This window comes from Ornithorhynchus anatinus, chromosome 4 (genome assembly GCF_004115215.2).
Source record: "Ornithorhynchus anatinus isolate Pmale09 chromosome 4, mOrnAna1.pri.v4, whole genome shotgun sequence".
NCBI classification, from domain to species: Eukaryota; Metazoa; Chordata; class Mammalia; order Monotremata; family Ornithorhynchidae; genus Ornithorhynchus; species Ornithorhynchus anatinus.
The window spans coordinates 2,991,282-3,003,317 of NC_041731.1; the positions used below are offsets into that span (position 1 = coordinate 2,991,282).

Sequence of the window (12,036 nt, forward strand, 5' to 3'; positions counted from 1 at the left end):
GAACTTGCAAGTTCTTGGGGGTTGGGCAGGGACCTTGTCTGCTAATCCTGTTGTTTTGTACTCTCCCAAGTCCATAGTAAGCACTCAATAAATACCACTGATTGAGTGGGATTGTGCTAGTTGCCTTCCTCTCTCTCCTCTTGATTAGGAGGCAAAATTGACCCAAAACAGACAGACCTACCTGGGGACTCAAGTGTCCACTTCTATCTGTCTCACACCCAGGCAAAGCACAGGTATTTTTTCTGCCGAGTCCCCTAACAGCTGTGGATATGACTGTTTTCTCTTTTCCCTAAGATATATGAGGAAGAACTGGAGAGCAAATTCAATAATTTTGAAGACTGGGTGAAAACCTTTGAACTCCTCAGAGGCAAGTCCAGTGAAGATGATCACATTATTGATGAGGACCGAATAATAGGAAAGTTTAAGGTGAGTCCAATGCTTGACTGTCATTTTTCTAAGAATGGTTTGCTTAGAAGCAATCCGATTAATCTGGCTAAGGCAACTGTTGACTGTGATTATAAAGGAGCCCTGTTTAATTCATTCATTCAATCATATTTACTGAGTGCTTACTGTTTGCAGAGCACTGTATTAAGCGCCTGGAAAGTACAATTCGGCAACAGACAATCCCTACCCAACAGAATCTAGTGGCTGTTGGGTGGAGCGTTGGGTGACATCTCCTTACAGTATTTTTGACTACTAGCTAAGCCCCACCCTCAGTAACCTTTGGATCCCTTCACAGAAGCTGGAATACCTAAAAGTTTTCCCCATTCTCCCATCAGGCTTTTTTTCCAGGTATCAGGTGAGGGGGTTGGTTTGTTTTTTAATAGTATTTGTTAAGTGATTACTGGATGTCAAGCACTGTTCTAAGCACTGGTGTAGAGAAAATCTAGTGGGACAAAATCCCTAACCCACATGGTGTTCACAGTCCAAGTAGGATCCATGAGACTTTCAATTGCAGCTGTTTCTGTTCCTATGACCACTTAGTTTCCATGTGCTGGGCTGAGCTGTGTGAAATTGGTTTGCAAAGCACTGCTGGTTGGTTTGAAGAGGATTGTGAGAACCTCTTTTTTTTCCCCATCTATTTCAGTGCTTTGCTCACCTAACCAAAACTCTTGGCACGTAATGTGGTCACACTGCCTTGAAAAACTTCAAAGTGCCAGTCTCCAGAAAATAATTTCTTCTAGGACCCAAAGCCTGAGAACCCCTGCCCTCTTAGATTGTAAGCCCTCCGACGGACACGGATCACATCTAATTCCCACCGGTGTATTCTCTCCCAGCGTTCAGTACACAAGAAGCAGCGTGGCGCAGTGGAAAGAGCACCGGCTTTGGAGTCAGGGCTCATGAGTTCGAATCCCAGCTCTGCCACTTGTCAGCTGTGTGACTGTGGGCAAGTCACTTCACTTCTCTGGGCCTCAGTTACCTCATCTGTAAAATGGGGATTAAGACTGTGAGTCCCACGTGGGACAACCTGATTCCCCTGTGTCTACCCCAGCGCTTAGAACAGTGCTCTGCACATAGTAAGCGCTTAACAAATACCAACATTATTGCTCTGTTCTCTGTAAATGCTAAATACTATAACTTCTACAATTACAATCATAATATTTGCTAAGTTCTATCTAGGGCTTGAAGGACCATTCTAAATGCCGGGGTAGCTACATGTTAATCAAGTCGGACACAGTTTAACTAAAAACAGAGCTAAATTTCCTACAGGGAGAGGTGACACGGCACTTTAACCCGGCACTTTTCACATTGCCAGTTCACGATCCAAGGCAGTTTCTATTGAGGATCGTCTAGACCTTCCATTTTGTTCTTCATGCGCCTTGGGGACGCTTTATGCAGCTTTCAAATGAGTTGGTTTTGTGTGTTTCTAGGGTTCCTTCTGCATTTACAAAACTCCCAAAGATCACAGTGGTGAGGATGGAGGAGGGCTGCAACTACAGATTCAGCAAGGAATCCCCGCCAACCACTCGATTCAGGTTCTCATCAGGGTGTATATCGTGGCTGTAAGTACTCCTCTTCTGCCTCGAGTGGCTAATGATGGTCCTCAGAAGGGCCCGGATGCCCCTTCCCTGACCCAGAAATCCCAGAAGGAGGGTTGCCTAGTGGAAAGAGCATTAATCGGGGGTCAGGAGATGGCTCTAAGACCAAAAGTTGAGGTAATTGGGTTCAGTTGTTTTAGGAGTTCTATTTTAGTTTTCCTTCCTTCCCCTTCCCACAGCTTTTCCCCTGCCACCCTGTCTCTTTGGTTTCGGAAAGTGGATGACAGGGCTTCAAAAGGGCACTTCCCTGAGCCAACCATTACAAGCACAACCTCACTGAACGGGAAGCTGAACATCGCAACAAGACAATGGGTCTATCAATTAGAATTGAATCACAGGGGAGTCAGGGGTTGAAGCATCACAAACAGTGTATTCTACGTACAAACAAATTTGGAAGATTGAAAATATCTTTTCTTCTCAGGCATTTAACCTCAGCGCAACTGATCTAGATGGCAAATCCGACCCGTATATTGTACTAAAACTGGGCAATACCGAAATTAAAGACCGGGAAAATTATATCCCCAAACAGCTAAATCCAGTATTTGGAAGGTCAGTGGCTTTATTTTGGTTTTGTCACACTGTCAATTTCAAGTTTTTGCGGGACTTCCTTTTCAGGTGGTTCTAGAAGCAAAAAGCCGGGCAGTCGCCGCACCCTGCTGTTTACACATTCTGAGATAAAAATCATTTAATAAAACACTGAGCCTAATTTCCCCACTTGAATCCCCGGAGGGCAGCTACTCTCTCTCTGGAGCTGTAGAGCAGAGAACCCCCTCCTTCCAAGGAAGCAGACATGGCCCGCCTAGACCACTTTTTAGATTGAGTTGGGCTGGCGGAGGGATCAGCTCTGCACACGGTAAGCACTCAGTAAATGCAATTGAATGAATGTGATGTGGAGAGCAGCATCTGGGAAGGGAGGAATAGTTCTAACAAACACTGCCCTGATAAGTGATGTCCAGTAACGAAAGTAGGGGTAACACACTTCAAATTTGGTAAGTGTGCTTGCTTGCTTACAGATAGGGGTGTAGAACCCACCCAGTCAAGCTCATGTTTGGGGGTGTAGATCCCTCTAGCCTAGCTCAAAAAGAGGGGAGGGTAGATTCCCCATAGCAAAGCACCCATAAGGAGGGACAAAACCTCACCCAGTCTAGCTCGTGGGGGGGGGGGGGGGTGCAAAACCCCACAGAGTCTGAACAAAGTGTACCCGTTCCCCATTTGTAGAATCCTCAATGAACAGTCTTGATGCACTCCAGGTGAAGGGAAAATCCCAGGAATCTTTCCTTACGTACCTCCGGCCATGCAGCGAATTTGTTCAGAGTCATCAATGAACGGGAAAAGCAGTGAACGTTTCTCTCAGGGGTAAATATTCCCTTTGGTTGATGAGGGTGTCTCTCCCCGCTGGGCCAGGTCATTCGAGATCCAGGCTACGTTTCCGAAGGAGTCTCTGCTCTCGGTCCTCATCTATGATCACGACCTGATTGGGATGGACGACCTCATTGGAGAGACAAAGATTGATCTGGAGAACCGTTTCTACAGCAGGCACCGAGGAACCTGTGGCCTACAGCGCCACTATGAAATGTAAGCCCATATTCAATGGTATCTAGAGAGAAGCCCAGGGAAGAGGGTGTTTCAGGCTGGGGGAAATGTGAAAAATGGGCCTGAGATGGGAGAATCAAAGGCTTCAGAGGGAAGATCCGGAGTTGAGATAGAGGTGCCAGCCTAACAATCAAGAGGAGCAACTTGGCATAGTAAAAGAGCATGGGCCTGGGAGTTAGAGGTCCAGGGTTCGAATCCCGGCTCTGCCACTTGTCTGCTTGTGACCTCAGACAAGTCATTTAACTTCCCTGCACCTCAGTTTTCTCATCTGTAAAATGGGGATTCAGTACCTGTTCTTCCTTCTACTTAGACTGTAAGTTCCATGTGGGACAGGGACTGTGTCCTATCTGAGTAAAGATGCTCCAGAGGCAGAAGGGAGTCCAAGGGAGTAGAAGACTCAAGAGCTGGAGATGTGGATTTGGAAACTATCCACACAGAGAAGTAACTGAAAAAATGATGATGATGATGATGGTATTTGTTAAGTGCTTACTATGTGCCAAGCACTGTTCTAAGCGCTGGAGTAGATACAAGGTAATCAGGTTGTCCCACGTGGGACTCAGTCTTTAAACCCCATTTTACAGATGAGGGAAGTGAGGCATAGAGAAGTTAAGTGGTTTGCCCAAGGTCACACAGCAGACAAATGGCAGAGCCAGGATTAGAACCCATGTCCTCTGACTTCCAAGCCCAGGCTCTTTCCGCTAAGCCGTGCTGCTTCTCATGTGAGTGGATGAGCCCTTCCCTCCCCCCAACTCCTCCTACCCCTGAGAGAATGCTTGGAAAGTGAGTGAAATAACAGGCACACAGTGAACCTGCACAGGGGTGAGAGTGAAGGAAACTGAGAAGAAGTAGTCAAAGAGGGAGAAGAAAACCAAACAAGGCCTTCTACGAGGAGGGGGATGGTCAACAAGGTCAAAAGCCAATGGGAAGGCCAGCCCCCTGCCATCTTTTTCTCCTCCCTTTTCTTTCAGAGAAGGCTACAATGCTTGGAGAGACACAAGCAAACCCACCGAGATCCTTACCAAGCTCTGTAAAGACAACCATCTGGAGGGCCCTAGCTTTCAGCCTGGGAAGATCCAGATCGGAAACCAAGTGTTCAAAGGGAAAACAGTCTTTATCGAGGAGGGCACTGGTAACTAATCCAGTTAACTCTGTGGACTTTCTCCGTTCTTTCCCTTTACCCCCATCCTTCACCTCGTCCGGTCACTTTCTCTCAGAATTTGACACATTCTAAAGTGTTAAAAAAAAAAAATTCCCAGTTGTCATTGCCCCCAATAAGAAACCACACGGAGCATTTACAAGGAAACGGAAGAGCCCACCCCTTCCTACTCTGTCTGTCATCATCGATGGTACTGATTGAACGCTTCCTATGCGCAGAGCACTATATTAAGCAAGTGGCATAATGCAATAGAGTTGGTAGACATGTTCCCCGACCACAATGAGCTTACAGCCTAGAGCATCAGTGAATAGTAGCAATGCTTTCTGAACCCAAGCACTTAGTACAATGCTTTGAACACAATAAGTGCTCAATAAATACCATAGATTGATGGTGGACAATTTCCAGAACAAAACTTTTCCTCCCCACCTTCCATACTTCCATATAAGGGGAGGAGGCTGGGTCTCTGTGGTGATGTTAGCTCATTGCGTGTGAGACCTTATGCGGGCTTTTAATGAGAACTTATTTTGGCAGAAGAGACAGACCCATCAGTGCCACCGGCCTAAAAATCCTTTCTGTTCTTTCTAGATGAGATGGTTGAATCATACGAGCACCTGGCCTTGAAGGTTTTACGCTCATGGGAAGACCTCAAGGAAGTGGGCTGTAAACTAGTCCCAGAACACATTGAAACCCGGCCCCTGTACCACAAGGACAAGCCAGGGATGGAACAGGTAGTGTGCTCTAATTATTATTATTAATAGCATTACTAATAATAATAAGCACTTACTTTGTGTCAGGCACTGTTTTAAATGCTGTGGAAAACACGAGGTAACCAGGTTGGACACAATCTCAGTCCCACATGGGGCTCATTGTCTTCACCCCCATTTTTGAGATGAGGTAACAGTCACAGAGAGGTTACGTGACTTGCCCAAAGTCACACAGCAGACAAATGACAGCTGCCATTAGGGCCAAGGTCCTCTGACTCCTAGGACTGTGCTCTTTCCACTAGGCCATGCTGCTCTAGAATTCTCCTCACTCCAGTTTATATCCTCCCAACTACACCTGTACACTAACTATACATTTATGATCTCAAAGCAACCCGAAACTCTATTACTCAAGGACTTCACTTGTCTCGTGCGGGATGCGACTCTCTAGAATACGCCAGGAGGGGGGGGTCGAAGAGGGAGGGCCGGCCACACCTGCAAGAATGAAGGTCCTTCCTTCTGGTGTCTGCGTCCCCCTCACCTTGTGGGAGGCTGCTGGGACTCCTGGCTGACTGAGAGGGGTTGGTGGGGAGGGGGAGAAACCGTGATTGTGCGTTGATGGCAAACCTAGCTGGCTGAGTGTCTTCTCTCTCTTCTTTTGGAAGGGTCGCTTGCAGATGTGGGTGGACATGTTTCCCAAAGATATGCCTCCACCAGGACCCCCCGTCGACATCTCACCCAGAAAGCCCAAAGGGTAATCTAGCACCATCCAGGTGTTCCGGAACTATCTCTCCTTGTGAAAGGACCATGGAGTTGGGTCTTCCAATCCCAGCCATGGGGCAGCTCTAGTACTCGAAACTCACTGTCCAAGAGCTCTTCCCAGCGGGGCTGTGTCGACTCGACTATTTTATCTGACAGGGTTTGGGGGTTGAACCGATCTGTTCACCCCTTTGATGCCTGGCACTGGACAATAACTTTTAAAATGGCGATGGCATTGTATGCACTGACTCGATCACTAAACTTAATCAATGGCGTTTATAGAGCACTTACAATACACAGAGCACTGTACTAAGAAGTTGGGAAAGCACAAGAGAACGGAATTAGTAGATACGTTCCCTGCCTGTAAAGAACTTACAGATTTGAAGGCAGGGATCATGTCTACCACCTCTGTTATACTTTCCCAAGTGTTTATTACAGTGCTCTATACTCAGTAAGTGCTCAATAAATGTGATTGATTGACGTTGAAACCCCTCATCTCAAGAGGAAGGAGCAGGGTTACAGAGTTGTTTTGTTTACCACCTTATTTTAAAGAATATCAGCCTCTCTGTCATGAAGATAAAAACAGTACAGCACCAATTTCCCATAAAGCAGCATCTACTAAATACTTTCAAGGTCTTTGGCCTCATTCTGTTTTCAAAGTCTTGGCTTCTATATTTTCAGTTACGAATTAAGAGTAACCATCTGGAATACAGATGATGTCATTTTGGAGAATGAGAATTTCTTCACTGGGCAAAAATCAAGTGACATCTATGTTACAGGGTGAGTTCAGGTCAACAACTCCTTTTTCTTTTTGTCCTTGTCAGAGTTAAAAATCCCATTTAAACTTTCTGTGAAAAGCAGCTTGTTCCTAGAGGATAGAGCACAGATCTGGAAGTCGGGAGACCTGGGTTGTAATCTTGGCTCTGCCATTTGCCAACGGTGCGGACCTTGGGCAAGTCACATCACTTCTCTGTGCCTCTGTTTCCTCATCAGCAAAATGGGGACTAAATACCGGTTCTCTCTCCCCCTAGGGCTGGTAACCTCGTGTAGGAGAGAACTGTATCCGATTATCCTGTATCTAGTCCCACAACTGGCACATAGTAAGGGCAGAAGAAATACCACAATAAATTTTCATATTATTCCAGGGGGCTTCAAGGGGTTTACTGTATTAATGTGCCTGGATTAAGTGTATTTATGCTAGTGAAATGCCTTTTGTCTGACGGCTAGGATCAGCTGTTCAAAGTCTTTTTCCCCCAATTCTTTGTACCTCTTATGCTAACTAATTTCAACATTGCACAGACATTATACCACCATTCGGGAGCCCTCCACCCCCTGCCTGCCTGCTGAATGGATTGAAGACGTGCTGTGTGGTGTTTCATAAAAAGGCAGTGGATCTTTTAAGAGGCCACCAGGCTAAAATTACAATTAGAGCCAACTAAGCAGACTCCACTCTAACCAATTACTTCCGCAGGTGGTTAAAAGGCTTGGAAGAAGATAAGCAGGAGACGGATGTGCATTACAATTCCCTGACAGGGGAGGGGAACTTCAACTGGCGTTTCTTATTCCCGTTTCAATACCTCCCGGCCGAGAAGCAAATGGTCATCAGCAAGAGAGAAAACATCTTTTCCTTGGAGAAGATGGAGCGCAAGCTTCCAGTCAACCTTGTGCTCCAGGTTTGGGATTTTGAAAGGCTTTCCTCGGATGACTTCCTGGGTATGTAACATAATAATAATAATAATAATGTTGGTATTTGTTAAGCACTTACTATGTGCAGAGCACTGTTCTAAGCGCTGGGATAGATACAGGGTAATCAGGTTGTCCCAAGTGAGGCTCACAGTTAATCCCCATTTTACAGATGAGGTAACTGAGGCACAGAGAAGTTAAGTGACTTGCCCAAAGTCACACAGCTGACAAGTGGCAGAGCTGGAATTCGAACTCATATAATGAATAAATAATGATGGTATTTGTTAAGTACTTCCTGTAATGGGAAGAGAGGGCTGCATTATCCATCACCTACTTGGACAGATGAACTCAGCCCTGGCTTTTCACTCGAGATTCCTTTCCTCTTTAAAAATAAAAAAAAAAAATGGTGGTATATTGTTAAGCACTTACTATGTGCAAAGCACTGTTCTAAGCGCTGGGGGATACAAGGTAATCAGGTTGTCCCATGTGGGGCTCGCAGTTTTAATCCCCATTTTACAGATGAGGTAACTGAGGCACAGAGAAGTTAAGTGACTTGCCCAAAGACACACAGCTGGCAAGTGGCAGAACCGGGATTCAAACTCATGAACTCTGACTCCCAAGCCCATGCTCTTTCCACTGTACCACGCTGCTTTACAAGGCAAGAGGGCTCCTGAAAACCAGAACAGGCTACCTGGGAATGGGGAGTGGTCTCCTTCCTTGGAGATATAGGAAAAGGGGATGATTTCAGTGTAATTCTACCTGAAGCCAGGAGAACAGACCTAATGGCCTGCACTAATAATAATGATGGTATTTATTAAATGCTCACTAGATGCCAAGCATTGGTGGAAACAATGCAAGATCATCACTTCAGATACAGACCCTTTCCCACAGGGTGCTTACACTAAAAGGCAGAGAGTACACGTTATCCCCCTTTTACAGATGAGGGAACTAAAGCATAGAGAGGTTCTAAATGTTGGGACTAGAACCCAGATTCTCCGGATCCCCTTCCTCCCCCCAGTCCTGTGTTTGGCCATGGGGCATCTCTGCCTTCCATTGCTATTATCCTGTGAACAGCCAATTCATCAGCCGTATTTACTGAGCATATACTGTGGCAGAACACTTACTAACCAGGAAGGAGGGAGGAGAAGGTGGGTTAAAAATGCCCAGATCAATAGGTACAAGGAAGGCTTAGATATTCACAAATGATGAGCCTATGCTAGGTTAGTAAAATGAAAAGTTAAGGGTGTTCTAACACATACCTGCAGGTTGAGTATTCCTTCATTTCATGGTCCTCCCAAGGATTCTCTGCAGCCCTGTCAGAGATGGACCTTTGGCCTGATCCCTGGACAATTTTTATATCCTCATGTAGAGGGGATGGTGGTAGGGGAAGGCGAGAAGCCAACCTGAATCTCCCCCTACTGTGGCTCCGTGCACTCTCATTCGACAGAGGCAGCCAGAAAACGAAGCACTGACATTTTTGGGTGAGGTTGCCCTGATCCTTCTTTAAAATTAGATTTCCAGAGAATCTAAAACAATCCAGAAAATGGGCCAAAAAGCAGGGCCAGTAGAGCCTTATTCCTTTGACTTCCTCAATTACTCCCCCTGCCAGAAGGCCACAGAGTTCAGCTCCGGATGGAGAGACACCACGGCCTGGTGGAAAGAGCGGTGGTCTAATCTTTCGTCGGCCGTTGCCCTGCCGGGTGGCCTTAGACAAATCCCGCTCTGTACCTCAGTCTCTTCTCGGTAAAATGGGGATAAGCTCCCTGCTCTCCCAATTTTTGTTTGTGAATCCACAAAGGAAAGGGTCTGGGCCTGAGCTGATTACATTGGATCTGGCCCAGCTTTTAGCATAGCATTTTGAACAAGGTAAGTACTTAAATAAATACTATGATTACGGTAAAAAATAGGCAGGTTTTCCCTCTGCCTTAGAATTGATATGTTTTTTTCTCAGCTTCCTGCATTTGCATGTAGTTATGAGAAGAAAGGACCCCATTAGATCTTACCAATTACCACAAGACTTACTGTATTATCCCCATTTGACAGATGAGGAAACTGAGGCCCAGAGAGGTTAAGTGATTTGTCTAAGTGCACTTCTAGGACTCAAACCCAGTTCTTCTGACTCCTAGTCCTGAGATTTTTCCACTAGGCCTCCTCCTTTAAGATCTCTCCAAACTCTCCAAGTACATGGCTTGACTTCAGATATATTATCGTGTAACTCTTACCTCCCTTCCCTCACAAGCCATGTTTCTGTCAATGTGATTTGTCTTTTTTAAGTTCCTCTTAGGGATGGGCAGTAATTTGCAGTTTCAAATACTTGGAATTTTTCAGCCACAGAGGGAGGGATCTCTAGAAAGAAATAGCCACTTCAGAGGCCTTGTTTTCCCAGTGCACGAGAGACTAGGGAAAGCTACAATGCTTCAATTAGCACTCCCAATTGGTGCCGTGAAAGTAGTGTAAGAGAAAAAACTGCTAAATAGAATATAGCTGGAAAAATGCAGCATGTACTATTGATGTATTCTCGAGTCTTTCCCCCCCACCAAAAGAATTGTTCAAATACTATTAATTTGGAAACAGAGATGAAAATACGGTAAATATGATCAGATTGCCATGTAAATATATCCCGATTAAGAAGGGAGTCCGCATGGTCTAACGGAAAGTGCATCAGAACTGGTCTGCTGTCTGACCTTTGGCAAGTTTCTTAAACCCATTTTACAGCTGAGAAAAATGAGGCCCAGAGAAGTTAAGACAGATTGTGAGCCCAGGTGGAAAAGAGACTGTAGCCAATATCTTAACCTTCTACTAGCACATAGTATCATCACTGATAAAATATTTTAGTTTTATGCATACATACAAGACTGATTAATTTTCAAAGTGTTATCTCTCACATCCTATTTAGTACAATGACTCACTGTGCCAACTTACTGGCGATCTTTCACTATCTATGCAAATAGATCCTCCGTCATCTAATGCTAAACTGAAATATTATTAATGAATATACTGACAGTTAAGTCCAGTCTTGCCTTGGTGAGAGAGAGAGCTAAAAGAGGAGACTTATAAAGGGTTGGGAATGGGGGGAGGGGAGGTTTGTGTAACTTTTGTCAACTCTGCCCAGTTTCTGCAATTTCTCCTCTTCTGTTGGAAATATTTGATGCCCAAGGACCATTGAAGAATTCCTAAATTCACTCAACTGCAATGAACTCCTCCCTCTCCCATGCCTCCAACTCATGGATTTGGCCTTGGGAGCTTTAATCATGTGACTTGTTCAAACTTTCCATGATTCAAAGTCTCCTAATCCTGAACTCCCACTTTGGGGGAAAAAACAGATGTCAGATGGAGGGGACTTACCAACTCAGCTTTCCCTCAGCAAAAACTGCCCACCCCATTAGGCTGGGATCTGAGATGTGAGGGTTTGAGGGGGTCTGCCTGGCCTGGGGGCCAGAGACTCACTCTATCTGCCCAGCCCCCAAACAGACTCTGCTTTTCTCTCTCCAGGCTCCCTGGAATTGAACCTCAATGGATTCCCACGAGGAGTGAAATCTGCTAAAGCCTGTGAACTCAGCAAGGTTACCAACTTAAGCGCAGAAAACAAAATCTGCATCTTCCACCAAAAACATGTGAGGGGCTGGTGGCCTTTTGCCAAAGCTGGAGAACTCACTGTAAGTAATGTTGAGGCAAAGCTGGGACCCCTACTCCCCCGACACCCCCAGGCTCGTTGTGTCAATTTCCTTGGCCTGGAGGGTCACCCTCCTGAACATTTTCCCCCACACTTGCATTTTTACTGATCTTCAGTTGTAGGGTCTTAGTGTTACTAGGGTCTTAGTGTTACTCCCAATCGAATAGGGCTTAATCTCCCTACCATCTCTAGGGACACCTCGTTGGCTGGTGGATATTTCTGGCCGCTACTTGGCGACTTTAGGAAGAAGCTGAAGGCACGACTGTGTCTGATGCTGGTCCAATGGCTTGTCTCCCCATCTAGACTGTAAGCTCATTGAGGTCAAGGGAACATGTCTACCAACTCTGTTGTATTCTCCCAAGCACTCAATAAATACCATTGATTGAGCATAATCATCTGAATCATCTCTCTGGGCTATTTGCAGGTCAGGGG

At 45.6% G+C, this 12,036-nt stretch overlaps 1 protein-coding gene and 1 long non-coding RNA gene across 2 annotated transcripts in view; one reads left to right on the top strand and one right to left on the bottom strand.

Moving 5' to 3' along the window:
- The window catches only part of FER1L6 (fer-1 like family member 6), a 66,601-nt gene that overhangs the window by 52,398 nt on the left and 2,167 nt on the right, over nt 1-12,036 (top strand). Inside the window, exons 30-39 of the mRNA XM_007661346.3 lie at nt 295-426; nt 1,872-2,003; nt 2,461-2,588; nt 3,444-3,614; nt 4,601-4,761; nt 5,374-5,516; nt 6,155-6,243; nt 6,930-7,028; nt 7,720-7,961; nt 11,424-11,587. Coding sequence (XP_007659536.2) covers nt 295-426; nt 1,872-2,003; nt 2,461-2,588; nt 3,444-3,614; nt 4,601-4,761; nt 5,374-5,516; nt 6,155-6,243; nt 6,930-7,028; nt 7,720-7,961; nt 11,424-11,587 — 1,461 coding nt within the window. The remainder of the gene's footprint in view (nt 1-294; nt 427-1,871; nt 2,004-2,460; nt 2,589-3,443; nt 3,615-4,600; nt 4,762-5,373; nt 5,517-6,154; nt 6,244-6,929; nt 7,029-7,719; nt 7,962-11,423; nt 11,588-12,036) is intronic.
- LOC114811119 overlaps nt 1-12,036 on the bottom strand; it is a 46,484-nt gene that overhangs the window by 7,140 nt on the left and 27,308 nt on the right. The window contains exon 2 of the long non-coding RNA XR_003758822.1: nt 3,326-3,510. This is a non-coding gene — a long non-coding RNA (uncharacterized LOC114811119). The remainder of the gene's footprint in view (nt 1-3,325; nt 3,511-12,036) is intronic.